This window comes from Sus scrofa, chromosome 7 (assembly GCF_054392235.1).
Source record: "Sus scrofa isolate SSC_HxYL_T2T_F1_AM1 chromosome 7, Sscrofa_HxYL_maternal_Yorkshire_Landrace_v2.0, whole genome shotgun sequence".
NCBI lineage: Eukaryota > Metazoa > Chordata > Mammalia > Artiodactyla > Suidae > Sus > Sus scrofa.
Window position 1 is genome coordinate 27,338,578 of NC_139389.1, and position 21,551 is coordinate 27,360,128.

Below are 21,551 nucleotides of genomic sequence, written 5' to 3' on the forward strand. Positions count from 1 at the left end.
CCGGGCCCCACGCTGCCGGAAGCGGAAATAACGCCCGGCGCCGCCAGAGTTGCCGTAACTGCCACCGAGATGCCGAAGGGGCCCAAGCAGCAGCCGCCGGAGCCCGAGTGGATCGGGGACGGAGAAAGCACGAGCCCTACAGGTGAGGCTGGTAGACAGGGAGGGAAGGAGAGAATAAAGAGCAGAAGAGAAGTGTGCGCGTGTCTTAGCGGAGAATTATGGGGCACGAGACTGACTGGGCCTGCGAGGGCTACTGCGCATGCGTGCAATGGGGCGGGGACGAGTTTGTCCCGGCAGGAGTGCTTTTGGGGTGCCTGCAAAAGAAAAAGTGCCGGGGTGTCGCTCATGAGCCTCATTGAGAGTGGGCAGATGACGAGGAAGAGCATATGGTGCCGAGGGGGAGATGGGGGGAAATGAGAACGTACCCTTCTCTTTTGAACGTCTTCCCCACCATACGGTATTCCACATACAGCTGGAATATATCAGCCTCGACCTCCCCTCCCACCTCCGCGCGAACTCACTTACTCATTCTGTCTCACCCACACTCATTTGGGGAGCCAGTTTTCCCACTTGCTTCTCAAGAGAGGCTGCCTCCTTCATGAACTCTTTCACAAGACACTTTTCTGATGCTACCGGAACAAGAGGGTGGATCCTGAGTATTAGAATGGAGGGTTAAGGTTTACTTAAAAGCCACGAGCATTTGTTGAGCACCTGTTTTTAATTATGCAGTGAGTTTTTGTTTTTGTTTTTGTCTTTTTAGGGTCGCACCCGCGCATGTGGAGGTTCCCAGGATAAGGGGTCTAAATCGGAGCTATTGCTGCCGGCCTATGCCAGAGCCACAGCAACGCAAGATCCGAGCCGCCTCTGCCACCTACACCACAGCTCACGGCAACGCGGGATCCTCAACCCACTGAACGAGGCCAGGAATAGAACCGCAACCTCATGGTTCCTAGTTGGATTCGCTCCGATGCACCATGGCGGAACTCCTTATGCAGTGTTTTTAATTAGACTGTGCTTTGGGGAGGGGAGAAGAGAATATGAAGACATCTTCTCAGACTTGAAGGTACTTTCAAGAGGGAGATAAAATGGACATAATAATTACAGCAGGTATACAGCGACTAATTATAAAGGCATTTATTGGATACTCACTATAAACCTAGTACTGAGCAGAAGAACTGGAAATGTAGGGGTGGAAGATGAGCTTTGCCTGTCTAGAAGGGGCAAGACTAGTGGAGGGGCCAGAGCATCAATCAGACAGAGGCCAGGAGTGTGATGAATGTACTTGAAAATTCTTTGGAACTAGAGAAGAGAAGGGCAGCATCTACTCAGGTCAGCAAAGCCTTCCAGGAATATGTGACAGCTGAGTTCATTCTTGAAGGATCAGTATGACTTAGCAAGGGGAAGAGCATTTCAAGCAAGCAGAAGATGTAGTGGAGCCTGGCTGGTTCCCAGGATTGTGTGACTAGTTGTGATGGGGTTGGAAAGATGTGTAAGAGATAGATAATATTTATATACTATTTCAAGGAACTCAAATTGTAAAAACATTCAGAGGAGTTCCCTGGTGGCCTAGCAGTTAAGGATTAGGCATTGTCATTGCTATGGCTCGGGTTCGATTCCTGGCCTGGGAACTTCTGCACACTGCAAGTGTGGCCAAAAAAAGGAAAAGGGTTGGGGGGGGATCCACTGCAATGCATAAGGGATGACTGGAGGCAGGAAGACCATTTAGGAGACTCTGGTAATGATCCAGGTGAGAAGTAGTAAGAGAGTCAACCAAGGCAGTGAAGACCCAGAGTTACACTGACTACAGCTGGGAGCCAATTAAATGAAGGGAGAAGAATTAAGGATGACACTCAACTCAGCAGGTAGTAGCCATTAAATGAAAGTAGTAGTGGGCTGTTGGGTGGAGAGTGGGAAGAGGTAAGGGTGGCTTTTTTTGGGGGGGGGTTCTTTTTAGGGTGGCATATGGAGGCTAGGGGTCGAATTAGAGCGGTAGCTGCCGGTCTACACCACAGCAACACAGGATCCGAGGCACGTCTGTGACCTACACCACAGCTCACAGCAACGCCGGGTCTTTAATCCACTGAGTGAGGCCAGGGGTCTAACCTGTATCCTTATGGATGCTAGTCAGGCTCATTAATCACTGAGCTACGACAGGAACTCCCAAGGGCAGCTTTTGAATGAGTTGGAGATTTCTGGGGAATTTGTTTTTGGTTGTTTGTTTTTGCTTTTTAGGGCTGTACCCATGGATTATGGAAGTTTCCAGGCTAGGGGTTGAATTGGAGCTACAGCTGCTGGCCTACACCATAGCTCATGGCAATGCGAAATCCTTAACCCACTGAGGGAGGCCAGGGATCAAACCCTTGACCTTGTAGATCCTAGTCAGTTTCGTTAACCACTAAGCCACAATTTCTCTCTTTTTTTTTCAGTCTTTTGAGGGCCACACTTGTGGCATAGGGAAGTTCCTAGGCTAGGGGTCAAGTCAGAGCTGCAGCTGCTGGCCTATGCCACTGCCACAGCAACAGCACATCCAAGCCAAATATCCAGCCTCTACCACAGCTCACAGCAATGCCAGATTCTTAACCCACTGAATGAGGCCAAGGATTGTACCCACAACCTCATGGTTCCAGGTCAGATTCGTTTCTGCTGTGCCAGGATGGGAATTCCTGTGCAGAAACGTTTAATTAGGTTCCATTTGTTGATTTTTGTTTTTATTGTCATTAGTCTAGGAGTTGGATCTGAGAAGATAATGCTGTGATTTATTCAGAGTGTTTGGCCTGTTTTCCTCCCAGCAGTAGCAAGTTTGGCAAAAATTTCTTAGAAGATGATAACCTGAGTCAGTTTTCAGTCTAATTAGAAAGGAATGGGAGATGAGGAGGTGAACTACAGTTTTTTTCCTCCCCCCCTTATTGACCCTTACCACATATGAAAATTCCTGGGCCAGAGATTGAACCCGAGCTGCAGCTGTGATCTCTGCTGCAAATACAGCCATCAATGCCTGTTTGTTTTGGGTTGGTTGGTTTTTGTTTTTTTTTTTTTTTTTTTTGGTCTTTTTTTTAGGGCCGCAGGTGTGGCATATGGAGGTTCCCAGGCTAGGGGTCAAATTGGAGCTGCAGTTGCTGGCCTACACCAGAGCTCACAGCAATGCCGGATCCCTAACCCTCTGAGCGAGGCCAGGGATGGAACCTTTGTCCTCATGGATACTCGTTAAGTTTGTTAACCGCTGAGCCACGGCAAGAACTCCCAATGTCTGATCTTTTAACCCATTGTGCTGTACTGGGGATTGAACCCATGCCTCCACAGCAGCCTGAGCCACTGCAGTCGAGGTTTTTTTGTTTTTTTGTTTTCTAAATCGTTTCATATGGAAGTTCCTGGGCTAAGGGGGTCTAATTGGGAGCCACAGCTGCTGGCCTATGCCCCAGCCAGGGCAACAGCAGATCGGAGCTGCATCTGTGACTTATGCTGCAGCTTGCGGCAACATTGGATCATTAACCGACTGAGCAAGGGTCAGGGATCAAACCCACATCCTCCCAGAGAAAGTGATGGGTCATGCACACTCTGAGCCACAATGGGAATGCCTGCAGTTGGATTCTTCACCCACTGCATCACAGTGGGAACTCTTGGACTATACTTTTGAGACTCAGTGAAGACAAGGATAGAAACAGTAATTGGGGGAGGAGATTGTTTATGGAAAGTGCTTTACTTGGCTTTGAACTTAGAAGCTGCTTAAGTAATGTACCTACTAAAGGAAAGAGCCATTAGAGGGGAGAGGTGGAGGATACTTTGCCTTTTGTTTGGTGATAATACTTTCTCACACTTGAACCTGTGCAGAGGCTTCTCTCCCTATGGTCAGGAGGTGTGGTTGTGTTAGTCCTTGGGGAGAAATTAGCATCTGAGTCACTCCTCAGTGTTGTCGGGGTGAGCTAATGATGTCATTCCTTCTGTGTACTGCAGTGGGTTTTTCCTAATGGCTTTAGGATTAGGCTTCTTGGAGTAGCATATAAACATAGATGCTTTCATTATTTCTCCTGCACGTTCTTTTTTTTTTTTTTTTTTTTTTTTTGCTTCACCTGCAGCATATTGAAGTTCCCAGGCCAAAGATTGAATCCAGGCTGCAGCTACAGCAAGATGGATCCTTTAACCCACTGCACAGGCCAGGGATTGAACCCATGCTTCTGCAGTGACCTGAGCCACTGCAGTCAGATTCTTAGCCTACCGCCCCACTGCAGGAACATCTTTTCATTTCCCTCACACTAGTCACCCAGAGTGGGGATCAGGTTTTGCAGTGTGTTCAGGATGGAGGTCACAGATTAAGCTAAGACAGGCCTAAGCATAAGGGAGTTACTTAAGGAGCTGGGAGAAGCTGGTGTCCAGAACGCAGATACAGGTAGGGAAACAGAGATAGCAAAAAAGATAGAATGAGCCCTTTTAGTCTATGAGGCCCTAAGTTATAGGGATGGTTCTTCATTGTCTCCAGCTGTTGGCATTGTAGGTGCTTGGTATCTGAATAAATGATTGCTATGGACTGGGTGGAATTCTGGTCTGAGAACACTTGATGTGGTAGATAGCAGAAAGCCTTTGGGGCTGGTATGTTTTTGTTTTTGTTTTTTTTAAAAAAACCTAGGTGATTGCAGGAGTGCTTTTGAATAGAATTGGATAGCAGTGGATGGATGGGAAGATTGGGAGATGAGTATGCTGGCAGATATGTGTGGGCATGAAGAGAAATCAGAAGGCTGCTGGCTGCCTCCTGGTCTGACATGGGAGGGGGACTCAGACACAGTCCCCTGCCTGCAGGGAAACAGGGATGGACAGAAAGAAGCTAGAATTTGGTGTCAGTAAACTTTGATCAGTTTCCTGCTTTGCTCCCTGTGAAGGTGAGCTAAACAGTCTCTCAAGTCACTCTCTAGAATGAAGGACCAACGCACAGTTAAGTATCCCACAGTGTGGTTTGTGCTAGTATTAGCGAAGCAGGTGGGATGTAGACCCTGGTGTTGGTTCACTTACCAGACCACTCTGTTTACTTGGCCTGCAGGATCAAAAGATGATGTATCCCAAACTGAATTAATGATGTTTTCTTGAAGTTCCTGTTGTGGCTCAGTGGTTAATGAATCTGACTAGCAACCATGAGGATGCAGGTTTGATCCCTGGCCTTGCTCAGTGGGTTAAGGATCTGGCGTTGCTGTAAGCTGTGGTGTAGGTCGCAGACACAGCTCGGATCCCACACTGCTGTGGCTGTGATGTAGGCCATCAGCTATGCTCCAATTCAACCCCTAGCCTGGGAACCTCCATATGCCGCAGGTACAACCCTAAAAAGCAAAAATAATAATGTTTTCTCCTTCTATTCTCCCCACGGGTGGTAGGAATGGAGAGAGGGGTCCTTCTCTGCCAGTATATCCTGACCTAATAAATGCTACCACTCGCCCAGCTAATTCTGTCAGCTAAAGACATAGGCGTGACCTCCGAATGCTCTTAACTTCCCACCCTTGCTGTCACCCTGTGGGTTCTCCTCCTCTGTCTCCCGCTGCTACCCTAGACCAAGCCACCTTCGCCTGCCTCGTGGGGCAGTGCAGAGAATGATAGTTGAGCTAGAAAAAAACAGTTGATAAGGCGGAGGCTCCCGAGAGGGGGGAGATCAGGCTGATTTGGAATTTGTCTGCTTAACCTTCTAGACAAAGTGGTGAAGAAAGGGAAGAAGGACAAGAAGACCAAAAAGACGGTGAGGCAGTGAGGGGCGAGGATGAGAGGACCGTGGGCGTTTCCAAGCGGAAGGTGGTCCTGGGAAGGCACTGGGGGCCCCCGGGAGGGGAAGGGGTCTCATCAGGAGAGGGAGCAGGGTGGGGCTGGAGTGCAAGTTCCTGGTGGTGGTGAAGGGCTTGGTTGGTCTCTGTGCCGGGTTTACCTAGATCTTAATTCCCTTCGTAGTTCTTTGAAGAGCTAGCAGTAGAAGACAGACAGGCTGGGGAAGAAGAGAAAGTGCTCAAGGAGAAGGAGCAGCAGCAGCAGCACCAGCAGCAGCAGGTACAGGTGTCAGGGGACCCACCACTCCATGGAGGCATCGAAGGTCTGCCAGCCCCTTGGCGGCCCACATCGATTCACTCGGTGACGGCTGCTCTCTCTGGGGCTGCTCTCTCTGGGGCAGAAATAAGCGGTGTCCAGAGCTTCATTCTCTCACTCTCTCCGACTTTCAGCAGCAAAAAAAGAAACGAGACACTCGAAAAGGCCGGCGGAAGAAGGATGTGGATGATGATGATGGAGAGGAGAAGGAGCTCATGGAGCGTCTTAAGAAGCTCTCAGTGCCGGCCAGTGATGAGGAGGAGGAGGGTAAATGCCCGCGGGAGATGGGGTACCTGGAACCCTCAAGTCACGAAGACTCGGGTGCCTGGTTCCTTGCTCTTGGAGTTGGCATAGGTTAAGGAGCCGGACATTGTCATTCTGTTTCCTGTCTCACCTTCTCCCCTTATCATTTCAGCACCTGCCCCGGTGCCCCGAGGAGGGAAGAAAAACAAGGTAAGCCGTCCATCTGCGTGGTAGACAGAGACTCCAGGGGTGCAGCCTTGGCCATCCCGCTGACTTCTCGGTCACTTTCATTCTCCAGGGTGGTAATGTTTTTGCAGCTCTGATTCAGGATCAGAGTGAGGAAGAGGAGGAGGAAGAAAAACATCCTCCTAAGCCAGCCAAGCCAGAGAAGAATCGCATCAATAAGGTGACAGTAGTGGCTCTGGAGGTCACTCCCACCCCCTGTAGTACTTCTGGCCCGGGTGTGGTCATTCCCTGGCTTCTTTTCCTGCTTTTAAACTAGCTTTTATAAGGTCTGCTTTGCTTATACTGTCAAAGTCAGCTTTTTTTTTTTTTTTTTTTTTGCTTTTTTTTAGGGCCGCATGTGCGGCATATGGAAGTTCCCAGGCTTTTAAACTCAGAATCTGGAGTTCCCATTATGGTGCAGCAGAAACAAATCCAACTAGGAACCATGAGGTTGTGGGCTCGATCCCTGGCCTCGCTCAGGGGTTTAAGGATCCGGCCTTGCTGTGAGCTGTGGTGTAGGTCACAGATGCAGCTCGGATCTGGCATTGCTGTGTCGAAGGCTGGTGGCTACACCTCTAATTAGACCCCTAGCCTGGGAACCTCCATATGCCGCTGTGTGACCCTAGGAAAAAAAAAAAAAGATGAAAGAAAGAAAACTACTATTCCTAGACCTCCCAAAAGTGTTTGTTAAGCTACAGTATAGCAAATGAATTTATGTGTGTCTGTGTGTGCTTTTCCAGGCTGTATCTCAGGAACAACAACCAGGGCCCAAGGGCAGAAAGGGAAAGGAGGAAAAGTCAAAGGGCAAGGCCAAGGTGAGAAGGGAGCGTTGGCCAGGGGAGGGTTTGGGTCTCAGGAATTAGAGCCTTTCATCACAGCTGCTATCTTTTTGTGTGTTAGCCTCAAAATAAATTTGCTGCTCTGGACGATGAAGAGGAGCAGGATGAAGAGGAAATAAAAGAAAAGGAGCCTCCCAAGCAAGGGAAGGAGAAGGCCAAGAAGGCAGAGCAGGTGTGGGTTTTGGTGTTGGGGGGTGGTGTTCTTAGGGACTAGGGCTCTGTGGCCCTCGGGCAGGGGACAGGATCTGGGGGAGCAGGAGTGGGCAAATGTCTATAAAGGGCCACACAGTAAATATTTTAGGCTTTGTAGGCCACATACATTCTCTGACACGTACTCTTTTCTATTTTTGGAAAGACTCTTGGAAGATGGAAAAACCGTTCTTAGCTCACAGGCCGTAGTTTACAACCTCTGATCCAGAGAGGAAGGGACCCAGGCTTTAGCCTCACACAGTCTGGATCGGCTCTGCTGCTCACTGACAGTGCCCTTCAGTACATCTTTCCACCTCCTGCCGTCAGCAGTCCCACGTGTGTGATGTAGCGATCTCTGAGCTCCCCTTTACCGCCAGCACTTGCTGGTTCTGTGACTCTTCTGGATTTCTCAGTCGTTGTACCATAGGGCCTCTGGGTCTTGTCTTTGCATGTTAACATGGAGGCCACTGAAAAACTCATTTGATATATGAGGAAAAGAACCTTTTCTGTTTATTCTACCCTCAGTTACATTGTATGGGCAGTTAGGTTTCTAGATACATATACGTTGTTACATGTAGTGTCTTGTGCCATTCCTGGTGGCAGAAATGGATTGGGGTCTCCCGCCTGGGTATGAAAATGAAAGGATCCGCCAAGATACTTCAGGACTCTGGGTGGAGAAAGAAAGAGCTACTGTGGATCTCGGGGTAGCTAATGCGAAGTCTGAGTTCTCAGAGGGGTCCTTTTGTTTTTCTCATCCCCGGGTCCTCACAGGGCTCAGAGGAGGAAGGAGAGGAGGAGGAGGAGGAAGGGGAGTCCAAGGCTGACGATCCCTACGCTCACCTTAGCAAGAAGGAGAAGAAGAAGCTGAAGAAACAGGTAAGACCTTGGGTTCTTAGAGGTAGGAGGGTTTGATTTTTTTTAATATGTTTTTTATTTTTTATATTTTTTGGGGTTTTTTTTTTTTTTTTTTTTTTTTTTTTTTTTTTTTGTCTTTTTATGGCCACACCTGGGGTATATGGAGGTTCCCAGTCTAGGGGTCAAATCGGAACTTCAGCTCACAGCAACACTGGATCCTTAATCCACTGAGCCAAGCCAGGGATCGAACCTACATCCTCATGGATACTAGTTGGGTTGTTTAACCGCTGAGCCACAATGGGAACTCATATATTGAGGGTTATAAAAAGAAGTGCTTAAGAAGTTCCTGTCGTGGCTCAGCAGAAACAGATCTGACCAGCATCCATGAGGACGCAGGTTTGATCCCTGGCCTTGCTCGGTGGGTTAAGTGATTTTTTTTTTTTTTTTAATGTATTAGCTATGGGGACATGTGAATTAGGGGACAAGAAAGCTTGGGACACTGTGTCAAGTAGAGCAGTGGGAGTATGGGAAGAATTGTGTTCCGTGAGCCTTGTCTTGGTGTCTGATGACCTGGGGCTGTATTGTGATGGGAAACTGGCAGGCATTGGCCTCAAGAGTGATTTTTCCTTCCTTCTCAGATGGAGTATGAGCGCCAGGTGGCTTCATTAAAAGCAGCCAATGCTGCTGAAAATGACTTCTCCGTGTCACAAGCAGAGATGTCTTCCCGCCAGGCCATGTTGGAAAATGCATCTGACATCAAGGTAAGGTCCGGGGAGTTCCCGTCGTGGCGCAGTGGTTAACGAATCCGACTAGGAACCATGAGGTTGCGGGTTCGGTCCCTGCCCTTGCTCAGTGGGTTAACGATCCGGCGTTGCCGTGAGCTGTGGTGTAGGTTGCAGACGTGGCTCGGATCCCGCGTTGCTGTGGCTCTGGCGTAGGCCGGTGGCTACAGCTCCGATTCAACCCCTAGCCTGGGAACCTCCATATGCCGCGGGAGCGGCCCAAGAAATAGCAACAACAACAAAAAATACAAAAGACAAAAAAAGACCAAAAAAAAAAAAAAAAAAAAAAAGTAAGGTAAGGTCCGAGGGGGCCCCTCCTGCCAGCTCGCCCACGCATGCGCCACTCTCACCTTCCCCTGAGTGGCCACGGCAACCAAGGGAGTGAGTACGAGGGGCTTTTCCACACCTGCGTTCTGCCAACTTGAGCGAGAAGCCAGCAGAACCGGCGTAAGGGTCCACCCTTGGAGGGAAACACGCAGGACGGCCTGGACTGGCTCAGGCTTGGAGACGCTTCCAGGCAGTGGGTGCAAAAGGGGACTGGCGTGCTGAGAGGTGGGGGTTCTCCCACAGGGAGAAAGCTGTGGCCGGGGTCTGGCAGGGAGGGTTCTCGTTGCTCATTCCTTCCCTGCCCTCTGCAGCTGGAGAAGTTCAGCATCTCGGCCCACGGCAAGGAGCTCTTCGTCAACGCAGACCTGTACATTGTCGCCGGCCGCCGCTACGGGCTGGTGGGACCCAATGGGTGAGGCGAGGAGGGGAGGGCAGGGGGCGGGCAGGGGCAGAGACGGGCGCTGCGGCGGCCTGGTCCTCAACGCTCTCATCCCCCAGCAAGGGCAAGACCACGCTCCTCAAGCACATCGCCAACCGAGCCCTGAGCATCCCTCCCAACATCGACGTGCTGCTGTGCGAGCAGGGTGAGGCTGTGGTGGGAAAGGGGCTTGGGGAGAACCGAGGTCAGGGGCTCGTGGGGTAAATGGACCAACCAGGAATAGAAGGAGCCGTGGTTGTGGAGTCGGAAGGTTATCCCAGGAGATGGGGACCGGGAAACGGGTGCTAAAGGAACTCAGGAAGTGATGAGAAGCCGGAGAGCGTTTTATTTGGAACGAGCACGAAGAGCCAGGCCAGGGCAGGTGAAGCAGCAGTGGCGCTGAAGGGAAGAGGACGTGGCAGCCTTGGCCCTCAGGGCGCCCTGACTCCTCCCTCTGCCCCCAGAGGTGGTGGCTGATGAGACGCCAGCTGTGCAGGCTGTTCTTCGAGCTGACACCAAGCGGCTGAAGCTGCTGGAAGAGGAGCGGCGGCTCCAGGGACAATTGGAACAGGGCGATGACACGGCCGCCGACAGGCTGGAGAAGGTAGAGGAGATGGCGCAGGGGACACGGGCCAAGACTAGGGGTTGCTGGGACCTCCCGACATAGGTCCTCCTCTCCCTCCTCCCAGGTGTATGAGGAGTTGCGGGCCACTGGGGCGGCCGCTGCCGAGGCCAAAGCCCGCCGGATCCTGGCTGGTCTGGGCTTCGACCCTGAAATGCAGAATCGGCCCACACAGAAGTTTTCGGGGGGCTGGCGCATGCGTGTCTCCCTGGCCAGGTGGGCCCCCATCCTCGCCGCCCTCCCTTCAGCCTCTGTCCACCAGCACCCTTTTTGTTTCTTCCCGTTCTTTCAAGGCCAGCTTCTCCCTCCTGTACTGTCAGTGTTGTCAGACTCAGGGTCCTTTCTCCCTCCCTGGGGCTCTTTTCTCATCTGTGTCCCCACAGGGGAATTAGTTGTCTAAGGAGAGGTTGGGAAGGAATGTTCAGTCTCCGGCTCCACTTAACCAGAAGCTTCTCTGAACAAGGCTCTTCTCCCCCTGACGCCACACTCTGCTGCCCACCCTTTAGGGCGCTGTTCATGGAGCCCACGCTGCTGATGTTGGATGAGCCCACCAACCACCTGGACCTGAACGCTGTCATCTGGCTCAATAAGTGAGTGGCCCTTGATTCCAGGCTTTGCATCGCTGGTTCCCATTCTGCCCCTGCCAGCTCTCAATCCAGCCCCTCCTCTGTCACTCCCTGTCACCATCATGTCACTTCCCCTGACTTAACCCTGCCTTGACCACTGTGACATTTCCACACTCTTCTCTAAAACCCAGCTACCTCCAGGGCTGGCGGAAGACGCTGCTCATCGTCTCCCACGACCAGGGCTTCCTGGATGATGTCTGTACAGATATCATCCATCTTGATGCCCAGCGGCTCCATTACTACAGGGGCAATTACAGTAAGGAGGGTCATTGGGAGGCCTGGGGAGGAGGAGAGGTGGTGCCTAGAGAGAGGCCTGGGGGGAGCCAGGAGGGAGTGATGAGAAGCTGCATCTTTCTGAATTCTGGGCATCCTGCTGGGCAGAGCGACAGCCATTGATTCCAGCCCTTGTTTTGCTTCAGTGACCTTCAAGAAGATGTACCAGCAGAAGCAGAAGGAGCTCCTGAAGCAGTATGAGAAGCAAGAGAAAAAGCTGAAGGAGCTGAAGGCGGGCGGCAAGTCCACCAAGCAGGCGGTGAGCAGGGGTCTTCCTGGCAGGGGCCCGTCTCAGGAGCAGGGAGAAGGGGCGGGACTCAGACCCAACCTGCCTCTGGAGGCCCTTGGTGAAGGGCACGGGTGTCTCCCCAGGAAAAGCAAACCAAGGAAGCCCTGACTCGAAAGCAGCAGAAGTGCCGGCGGAAAAACCAGGATGAGGAGTCACAGGAGGCCCCCGAGCTCCTGAAGCGCCCCAAGGAATACACCGTGCGCTTCACGTTCCCCGACCCGCCGCCACTCAGCCCTCCTGTGCTGGGCCTGCATGGTGAGCACCCGCCGTCCCCGTCTCCACGTGCAGGGACCTTCAGGGACCCCGGGGGCTCTGAAAAGAAAATAAAGTGGTGCTTTTCCCGTGGCTTCTCAGGTGTGACATTTGGCTACGAGGGTCAGAAACCACTCTTTAAGAATCTGGACTTCGGCATCGACATGGACTCCAGGAGTGAGTTGGTGGGGAGGCCCGGGAATGGAGCAGACACCCCCGGGAGAGTTTCTGGGGACCTCACCTCTGACCTCTGTCTCCCTCCCCACTCTGCAGTCTGCATCGTGGGCCCTAACGGCGTCGGGAAGAGCACCCTGCTGCTGCTGCTGACTGGCAAGCTGACCCCGGTGAGTTGTGCGTGAGTTGTGTGGCCAGCAGTCGGGGTCATGACGTGAGCACACAGCTGTTCCCCAGAGGCTGGAATCAGGACCCCCCTCTGCCTGGAGAGTTCAGTACAGTGCGTTGTGGATGATTCGTTGCCTTAAGAGGTGCTGAGAGGAAGGCAATTTGGCTTAGGGAGGAGAGCCAGAAGTGGGGCCAGACTCGGGGCACCACTTCCCGTGCATGATACACACCGGTCAAGAATGGTTAGAAATTGCGTAAGCCAGAGAAGAATCTGGAGATAGCCGTCGGCCTACACCACAGCCACAGCAACGCCAGATCCAAGCTGTGTCTTCGACATACACCACAGCTCACAGCAACGCTGGATTCTTTTTTTCTTTTTTTTTTTTTTTTAACATTTACCTTTTTATTTATTTATTTATTTATTTATTATTTTATTTTTTTGTCTTTTTGCCTTCTCTAGGGCCACTTCCGCAGCATATGGAGGTTCCCAGGCTAGGGGTCTAATTGGAGCCGTAGCCACTGGCCTACGCCAGAGCCACAGAAACACAGGATCTGAGCCGCATCTCACCCTACACCACAGCTCACGGCAACTCCGTATCTTTAATCCACTGAGCAAGGCCAGGGGTCGAACCCGCAACCTCATGGTTCCTAGTTGAATTTGTTAACCACTGCGCCATGACGGGAACTCCAACGCTGGATTTTTAACCCACTGAGTGAGGCCAGGGATTGAACCCATGTCTTCATAGATACTAGTTGAGTTCATTAACTGCTGAGCCATGATGAGAACTTCCAGTATGCATTTGGATGAATCGCTTTTTCCTTTCTTGCCTTATTAGCATGTATATGCATATAGTTTTAAAAATGTATTTTTACTTTTATTTATCTTTAATCTTTTACTTTTGTTTCTTTAGGGTCATACCAATGGCATATGGAAGTTCCCAGGCTAGGGGTCGAATCCAGCATTTGATGTTGGTGCCTCACTCTCTGACTTCACTTAGCATGATAATTTCTAGGTCCGTCCATGTTGCTGCAAATGCCATTAATTCTTTCCTTTTAATGGCTGAGTAATGTTCCATCGTGTGCCACATCTTCTTTATCCACTCCTCTGTCAGTGGACATTTAGGTTGTTTCCATGTCTTGACTATTGTATATGGTGCTGCAATGAACATTGGAGTACATGAGTCTTTTCGAGTCATGGTTTTCTCTGGATAGATGCCGAGGAGTGGGATTGCCGAATCAAATGGTAATTCTATTTCTAGTTTTCTGAGAATCTCCATACTGTTTTTCCACAGTGGTTGCACCAATTTACATTCCCACCAACAGTGTAATAGGGTTCCCTTTTCTCCACACCCTCTCCAGCACTTAACGTTTGTAGACTTTTTTTTTTGTCTTTTCAGGGCCACACCCACAGCATATGGAAGTTCCCAGGCTAGGGGCAGAATTGTTGCTGCGGCTGCTGGCCACAGCCACAGCAACACCAGATCTAAGCCATCTCTGCGACCTACATCACAGCTCATGGCAACCCCATATCCTTAACCCACTGAGCGAGGCCAGGGATCGAACCCGCAACCTCATGTTTCCTAGTCGGATTTGTTTCTGCTGTGCCACAACGGGAACTCCTATTTGAAGACTTTTTGATGGTGGCCATTCTGGCTGGTGTAAGTTGGTACCTCATAGTGGTTTTGATTTGCATTTCTCTAATAATGAGTGATGTTGAACATCTGTTTTTATGTGTCTTTTGGCCATCCGTGTGTCTTCTTTGGAGAATTGTCTGTTTAGATCTTCTGCGCAGTTTTGATAGGGTTGTTTGGTTTTTTGGTATTGAGCTGCAGAACGTGTTTATAAATTTTGGAGATTAATCCCTTATCAGTTGCTTCATTTGCATATATTTTTGCCCATTCTGTGGGTTGTTTTCATTTTTTTAGGGTTTCCTTTGCTGTGTAGAATCTTTTAAGTTTGATTAAGTCCTGTTTATGTTTATTTTTATTTTTGTCATTACTCTAGGAGGTGGGTCTGAGAAGATATTGCTTTGGTTTATGTTAGAGAGTGTTTGGCCTATGTTTTCCTCTGATCATTTTTTTTTTTTTTTTTTTTTTTAAACCTTTTTAGGGCCGCACCCAAGACATATGGAGTTCCCAGGCTAGGGGTGTAATCAGAGCTATAGCTGCTGGCCTGTGTCACAGCAATGCCAGATCCGAGCTGCCTCCACTACCTACACCACAGCTCATGGCAATGCTGGATCCTTAACCCACTGAGTGAGGGCAGGGATCAAACCGCAACCTCATGGTTCCTAGTCGGATTCATTTCTGCTGCGCCACGACAGGAACTCCAGTATTGGGTCTTATATCTAGGTCTTTAATCCATTTTGAGTTTATTTTTGTGTATGATATTAGGAAGTGTTCTTTTTTTTTTTTGACTTTTTGCTGTTTCTTTGGGCCGCTTCCGTGGCATATGGAGGTTCCCAGGCTAGGGGTCGAATCGGAGCTGTAGCCGCTGGCCTACACCAGAGCCACAGCAACGAGGGATCCGAGCCGCATCTGCAACCTACACCACAGCTCATGGCAACGCCGGGTCGTTAACCCACTGAGCAAGGGCAGGGACCGAACCCGCAACCTCATGGTTCCTAGTCGGATTCATTAACCACTGCGCCACAACGGGAACTCCCTAGGAAGTGTTCTAATTTCATTCTTTTACATGTGGCTCTTCAGTTTTCCCAACACCACTTATTGAAAGGACTGTCTTTTCTCCATTGTATATTCCTGCCTCCTTTGTCATAGATTAGTTGACTATAGGTGTGAGGGTTTAATCCTGAGCTTTCTATTCAGGCTATTTCTGATGTTTCACCAACACTTTGGCAAGTAGTCTTATTGTATCTGTTCATGAGTTTAGTTTTTCCTTATGATAAATCCCCTATAGTTCAGCGGAAATGAACCCGACTAGTATCCATGAGGATGTGGGTTTGATCCCTGGCCTTGCTCAGTGGGTTAAGGATCCGTCATTGCTGTGAGCTGTGGCTCAGATCTAGTGTTGCTGTGGCTGTGACTTAGGCCAGCAGCTGTACCTCTGATTTGACCCCTAGCCTGGGAATCTCCATATGCCGCAGGCGGGGCCCTAAGAAGAAAAAAAAAATTACCTACGGTTGCTCTGGGGGTGTTTGCAGTGTATGTAGTGCTTAGGTGGGTCGTAGCCATCTGTATGCCTTCCGGGAACGTGTTGAGAGGGCTTGTGTGCACACATGCGCACACACACACACAGGAGATCTTTAGAAAGGTGTTCCTAGATCCTCCACAAACTGTCTCATTTCCCGCAGGAGGTGGAACCTGCTGTTCTCGAGAAGGCGGGTGGGGAGGATGTCTTTGCTCCTAGTCAGTCTCTCTGAAGGTTCTGACTCTGTGCTTTTTTCCCCCCCTCCTTTATCCTCCTCTTGCTTCCGATTCCTTGGGCGCCTTTGTCACCTTAGGGAGGACACTTAGGGTTCCCTTTCTGGTGTTCGCCTCCCCTTCCGAAAAGTAGGGTGTGGAGCCACAGCTCCTGTCCCCCCACCCTCATATTCCCCCCTTGCCTTTGCCTTGCAGACTCGAGGCGAAATGAGGAAGAACCACCGGCTGGTAAGTGGCTTTCTTTGGGAATTGAGGTGAGAGGCCATCACAGGAAGTAGGACTTTCACTGACCGCCTCCCTCTCCTCTCGGGCAGAAAATTGGCTTCTTCAACCAGCAGTACGCAGAGCAGCTGCGCATGGAGGAGACGCCCACTGAGTACCTGCAGCGCGGCTTCAACCTGCCCTACCAGGATGCCCGCAAGTGCCTGGGCCGCTTCGGCCTTGAGAGCCACGCCCACACCATCCAGATCTGCAAACTCTCAGGTACTGGGGCCGGGGAAGGCGTCCCTTCCTTAGCATTCCTACCTGCAGGCTGTCCCGGAGGTGGGAGCGGAGAGGAACCAGGACTTGGGGCACCTAGGTAGGTGCACACTCAGGGTTTACCTACAGGCACGTCAGGTGGGGAGTTCCCGTTGCAGCTCAGTGATAACGAACCTGACTCGTATCCATGAGGTTGCAGGTTCCACCCCCGGCCTCAGCGGGTTAAGGATCCGGCGTTGCTGTGAGCTGTGGTGTAGGTCTCAGACACAGCTCGGATCTGGTGTGGCTGTGGCTGTGGTGTAGGCCGGCGGCTGCAGTTCCGATTTGACCCTGGGACCTTCACATGCTGTGGGTGTGGCCCTAAAAAAGGAAAAAAATTTAGAAAAGGAACGTTGGGTGGTAAAGATGCAATGATCTCCTTTGCTGCAGGTGGGCAGAAAGCCCGAGTTGTGTTTGCAGAGCTGGCCTGTCGGGAGCCTGATGTCCTCATCTTGGTGAGGGAGCTGGACGCGCGGCGGCTGGGCGGCAGGCAGGGGCCGGGGTGGCGGAAAGGAAGGGTGGGCGTCTGACACACACAGTCACGGAGTGCCTCCTCCCCTCCAGGACGAGCCCACCAACAACCTGGACATTGAGTCTATCGACGCCCTAGGGGAGGCCATCAACGAGTACAAGGGAGGTGAGTCGGTTGGCCAGGCGTCCTCCTCCCGCCTCGGGGACCGGGCCGTGGTGTCCTTCAGCTGGGGCGCCCCGCTCTGGGCCTCACTCTCTTCCTCCTTTCCCCCTGCCCTCCCTCCATTCTCGCCATCCTGCTTCAAAGCTGTGATCGTCGTCAGCCACGATGCCCGACTCATCACGGAAACCAACTGCCAGCTGTGGGTGGTGGAGGAGCAGAGCGTCAGCCAGATCGACGGTGACTTCGACGACTACAAGCGGGAGGTGTTGGAGGCCCTGGGTGAAGTCATGGTCAGCCGGCCCCGCGAGTGAGCTTTCCCTCCTGGAAGCCCCCTCGTCCCCCTCTCCTCGGAGGCCCCTCTGGTCTGCAGCGGGGCCAGCAGCTCTCGGCACGTGAAGGCGGAACGTGGTCCTGATGTGACCAGGATGCCGCTTTGATCGCTGCCTTTTCTCTGAAAGACTTGGCTGTTCTGCTTCTCTTCAGATAACCATGCTGGCCTTGTCCTTGAAGTCCCTCTGTACGAACAGGTCACATTCATTATTGAGGGATTCCATCCAGCCAAGGGCACGTGGCCAGTGGTCCGAGGCCGTCCTCTCTCAGAAGCTGGGCCACCTCAACGCTTCCGGCCCAGCTGCCGCCCTGGTCTGTGAGTGCTGCTGCTCTTTTCTGGTGGATTTAATGCTGACCTAACGGATTCAAGCAGCTGTGGCCACTCAGAGCTGGAGGGGAGTTCTGAAACCCATGCTGAGAGCCAGGACTTGGTGCCTATAATCTCTAGGCTGCTTGGGGACTTGGGGGCAGGAAAGGAATGCTGCTGAACTCAAATCACCCTTTACAAGGGGAAGAAATAAAGGAAAGGCGTTGCGGCCATCTTGTCACTGTTTGGAGGTTCGTGGGAGCTGGAACTCTTAGTCTTGGTTTGCTTTATTCTGTTTTCTGGCTGCGTTAAATATTCGCCCGTTCCTCAGGACAGATGGGTCTGACCTGCAGTGTTACTGCGAATTAGATGGTGCTGGCTGTTGGGGGTGCCCCCATAACCCCCGATCCCTTCAGACAAGGACAAGGGAAATGATTCATCACCTCCCTCTAGGACACTCAGTTTCTCGCTATCCAAGCTCCGCCCTGTGGTCAGGGACCAGGGTGCTGATCTCCCAGAGCCGCTGCATCAGCCAACAGGCCCGGCACCGTGGGGTATACGAGAGGGGAGGGGACGGGTCTGCCTTCATGAAGAGCCTAGTTAGAGAAGACTTAGAAAAAAAGACGTGAGTGTACGGCATGAAACGATTAATTGCCAAATGTGTGGTGCTCTAGAGTCTTCAGTTGCCTCATGCTCATAGAAGGGAGAGGTTGTCCAGAGCTTGGGGTTTTGGTAGGATCACTTGAGGATGAACCTTGAAGACGAGAAAGGGATTTTAATAATGAGGAACAGGGAGCCATTTTTGGAAGCTAGGAAAAGGGTGACTCTAGGGAAGAAAAAAGTATGGGTGTTGATGCAAGAACGTGGCTGTTGAAGCCACTTTTCTTCTTACAGCTAGACCAAAAAGATGGGTTTGGAAAGTAAAACCCCAAGTGGTTGGTGGTGATTTCAGGTGTGAAGGGTGAGGTGGACCATAGAGACATCCTCTGTGGTGATAGGGTAATAAATCCTGAGTTAGGATATGAGAGCGGGATGGAAAGGAAAGGACAAATGGAAAGAGCCAGGTGGGAGTTGGAGAGAGACAATAATCCAATTCCAGGTGAGTATGAAGAATGTTGAAGACTTACTGAGCTGGGAGTTCCCTGGTGGCCTAATAGTTAAGGATCTGGCATTGTTACTGTTGTGGCTTGGGTCACTGCGGTCATTTGGGTTCAGTCCCTGGCTGCAGAACTTGTCATGGGCATAGCAAAAAAAAAAAAAAAAAACCTGAGGCGGGACAGCTAATTTTGGAGTTATTTTTTGGCCAAATAATATTGGACCTCAGGTATGAGGTTTATATTGAAAGTGAAGGTTTGGTAAATCAACTATAATGGAAAAAATAAAAATCACAAAATTAAAAAAGAAAGTGTAGGTTTGGTGTGGACGTAGTTGCAGAGGTTCCACTGGTACATTTCCAAATTAGAGGAACACCCTTTGGAATGTGAGGGAGAAAAGCAAGGGTCTTGTGCCAAGTTCAGTGCTACATGTAAAAGTAATCTCCACGATTTGATGAAGTGGGTCCAGAACAGAGGCAGCAGGCTTCAAGTCCACTACTAATGGTATGACCTTGGACTTAACCTCTTGGTACCTGTTTGCTCATCTGTAACATGGAGGTGATCCAACCTCACCAGGTTATTCAGGGATTAGATATATAACCATTTGTAAAGGACTGTAAATTCTTCTGCTTTTGTTAACATGTATTTCATGTTACACTCTATACTTTACACTTAACATTTTCAGTTCACTTGTTTAGATGAGATGATACATCAGATATACAGGAATGTTACTTGTAAAATGAATACTAAAATTTTACATTTCCCACAGTTTTTTTGTTTTTTGTTTTAGGGCCGCAACTTTGGCATGAAGAAGCTCCCAGACTAGGGGTCAGTCAGAGCTGAGCTGCTGGCCTACACCACAGTCACAGCAGCAAAGGATCCAAGCCACGTCTGCAACCTGCACCACAGCTCACGGCAATGCTGGAGCCTTGACCTACTGAGCGAGGCCAGGGATTGACCCTGCATCTCATGGATGCTAGTCAGGTTTGCTGAGACACAAGGGAACTCCTCAGAGGAAGTAACATTAAAGCCAAAGCCTTTAGATGGAGAAGGAACTGACTAGATAAGTGAGAAAGAGCCTTTGGGGAAGGGACCAGAATGGGCAAAGGCCCAGAAGCTGGAAAAAGTTTGACTTGGCTTAAGCTTAGAACATGGAACCTAGCTTGAGCTTGGAGCCTGAGCAGGAGCCAGGACCCACAGGGCCTTGTAAACCTTGATAGGGAGTTGGGCTATGATCCCGGGAGCAATAGGGGGCCCTCGGTGTCTCTGCCGGAGTGTGATTGACCTAGTTTTCATTTTCACAGAATTGGCTGCTGGATGAAGAATGGAGGGGGCAGGGAGCAAGGTCAGGAGGGGCGTTAGATATTCTCTTGGGAAGGAGGAAATACTCCCCTTCCTCTCCGAAAGGAAAGAAAATAATGTAGACTGATTTTCAGCCAAAGAGAAGTGCAAGCACTCCAGGGGGCTCACTTTCCCAGGAGGTTTGGTGCCGGCGAATCAAGAGGAGTTCAGAAGTTTGCCAGGCAGCGGTAAATGTTGAGTTGGTGCTAATAATTTACACTGCGCCAGGGTGGTAGGATTTCCTGATCTTTCAATGTTAGGTTTACTGCCAGGGAGCAGGAATGGGAGAAACAACATAATGGTGATTGAGAATTGGAGATTGGACTGGTGTGCTTGGGAAAGCTGACAGTGTCAAAAGTTCGAAGTGGATTTGGGGGATGGGAGTGGAAATGGAAAGAGAAAGAACAGGCCAACTGAAGCAGTCGCGAGGGCGTGGTGAAGAACAGAAATGAGTTGATGGGTACAGTGAAATGGAAGAGATGCTCAGCCTCTCCCCCTATGCCCCCAAAATAAAGAAAACCTAAGTAACAGTTTATTTTGGATTTTCATGAAGAATTTGAAAGGAAAATTACTGAACTTTTTTTTTTTTTTTTGTCTTTTCTATGGCCACACAGCACATGCAGGTTCCCAGGCTAGGGGTCTAATCAGAGTTATAGCTGCCGGCCTATGCCAGAGCCACAGCCACGTGGGATCTGAGCCACGTCTGTGACCTACACCACAGCTCATGGCAATGCCCAATCCTTAACCCACTAAGCAAGGCCTGGAGTTCCCAGGCCAGGGATCGAACCCGCAACCTCATGGTTCTTAGTCGGATTTGTTAACCACTGAGCCACGATGGCAACTCCTGAACTCATTTTTAAAGTAAAATAGAAAAAACTAAGCTCTCTTTAAAGGTTCTTGTGGCCTGTTGCAGATGAAGGGAGGAAAGTATGAAGCAGGCAATAGATGGATCCAGAAGGAAGGAAATGCAAGTTAAAGAATTTTTAAATTTTTTTCTAAACTTTTCACTTGAGCTGTGTACTTCGTTATTTCACCTCCTTAGCTTGGCCTTTAGATTATGTCTTCTCAGGCGCTCTCCCAGTGCAGAGAGGAACAGCAGGCTAACTGGACACCCTCTTTGGCGAAATGGGGCAAAGGGAAGATAAAATCTGCCCCACTGGCTTTAAGTGTAGGTTCGGTTTGTGACTTTAGGAAGTTGCTGCCCTCTTGTGGCCAATCCTAGAAACAACAGCCAAGAAACGTGTTCTAGGAACAGTGAAATTTTTCTTTTTTTCCTTTTTTTGGCCTCCCTTTGGCATATGGAGTTAGCCGTTACCCGGCCAGGTATCAGATACAAGCTGCTGTTGCGATCTAAGCTGCAGCTGCCGGCAATCGGCTTTACTAAGTGTGGGTTGGGCTTGTGGAATTTAGGAAGTTACTGCCGTCTTGTGGCCAATCCTAGAAACAACAGCCTAGAAACACGTTCTAGGGACAGTGAATTTTCCCTTTTTTTGGCTGCCCCCGCAGCATATGGAGTTCCCAGGCCAGGGATCAGATCCCAAGTGCTGTTGCGACCTAAGCCACAGCTGTGGCAACACCGGATCCTTAACCCACTGTGCCAGCCTGGTCTGGGG

The 21,551-nt window shown here is 50.4% G+C and overlaps 1 protein-coding gene across 3 annotated transcripts; it reads left to right on the forward strand.

The window, feature by feature from the left end:
• The first annotated feature begins 45 nt into the window (after nucleotides 1–45).
• ABCF1 (ATP binding cassette subfamily F member 1) lies at nucleotides 46–17,736 on the forward strand. 3 transcript variants are annotated; one of them, XM_005653453.4, is made up of 25 exons: nucleotides 46–142; nucleotides 5,667–5,713; nucleotides 5,920–6,015; nucleotides 6,186–6,318; nucleotides 6,467–6,504; nucleotides 6,593–6,700; nucleotides 7,260–7,334; nucleotides 7,420–7,530; nucleotides 8,319–8,423; nucleotides 9,041–9,163; nucleotides 9,823–9,923; nucleotides 10,010–10,095; nucleotides 10,394–10,533; nucleotides 10,619–10,767; nucleotides 11,058–11,141; nucleotides 11,309–11,433; nucleotides 11,597–11,709; nucleotides 11,823–11,994; nucleotides 12,094–12,168; nucleotides 12,265–12,335; nucleotides 15,909–15,941; nucleotides 16,028–16,196; nucleotides 16,623–16,687; nucleotides 16,797–16,869; nucleotides 17,011–17,736. In XM_005653453.4, the coding sequence occupies exons 1-25, from the start codon at nucleotides 70–72 to the stop codon at nucleotides 17,175–17,177; spliced, it is 2,532 nt and encodes an 843-aa protein (XP_005653510.1). In that variant the 5' UTR covers nucleotides 46–69; the 3' UTR covers nucleotides 17,178–17,736. The 3 variants fall into 3 exon arrangements, with proteins under 3 accessions (XP_005653510.1, XP_005653511.1, NP_001116541.1); XM_005653454.4 differs by having other exon boundaries at nucleotides 6,189–6,318; NM_001123069.1 differs by lacking the exon at nucleotides 8,319–8,423 and having other exon boundaries at nucleotides 70–142; nucleotides 6,189–6,318; nucleotides 17,011–17,177.
• The last annotated feature ends 3,815 nt before the right edge of the window (nucleotides 17,737–21,551 follow it).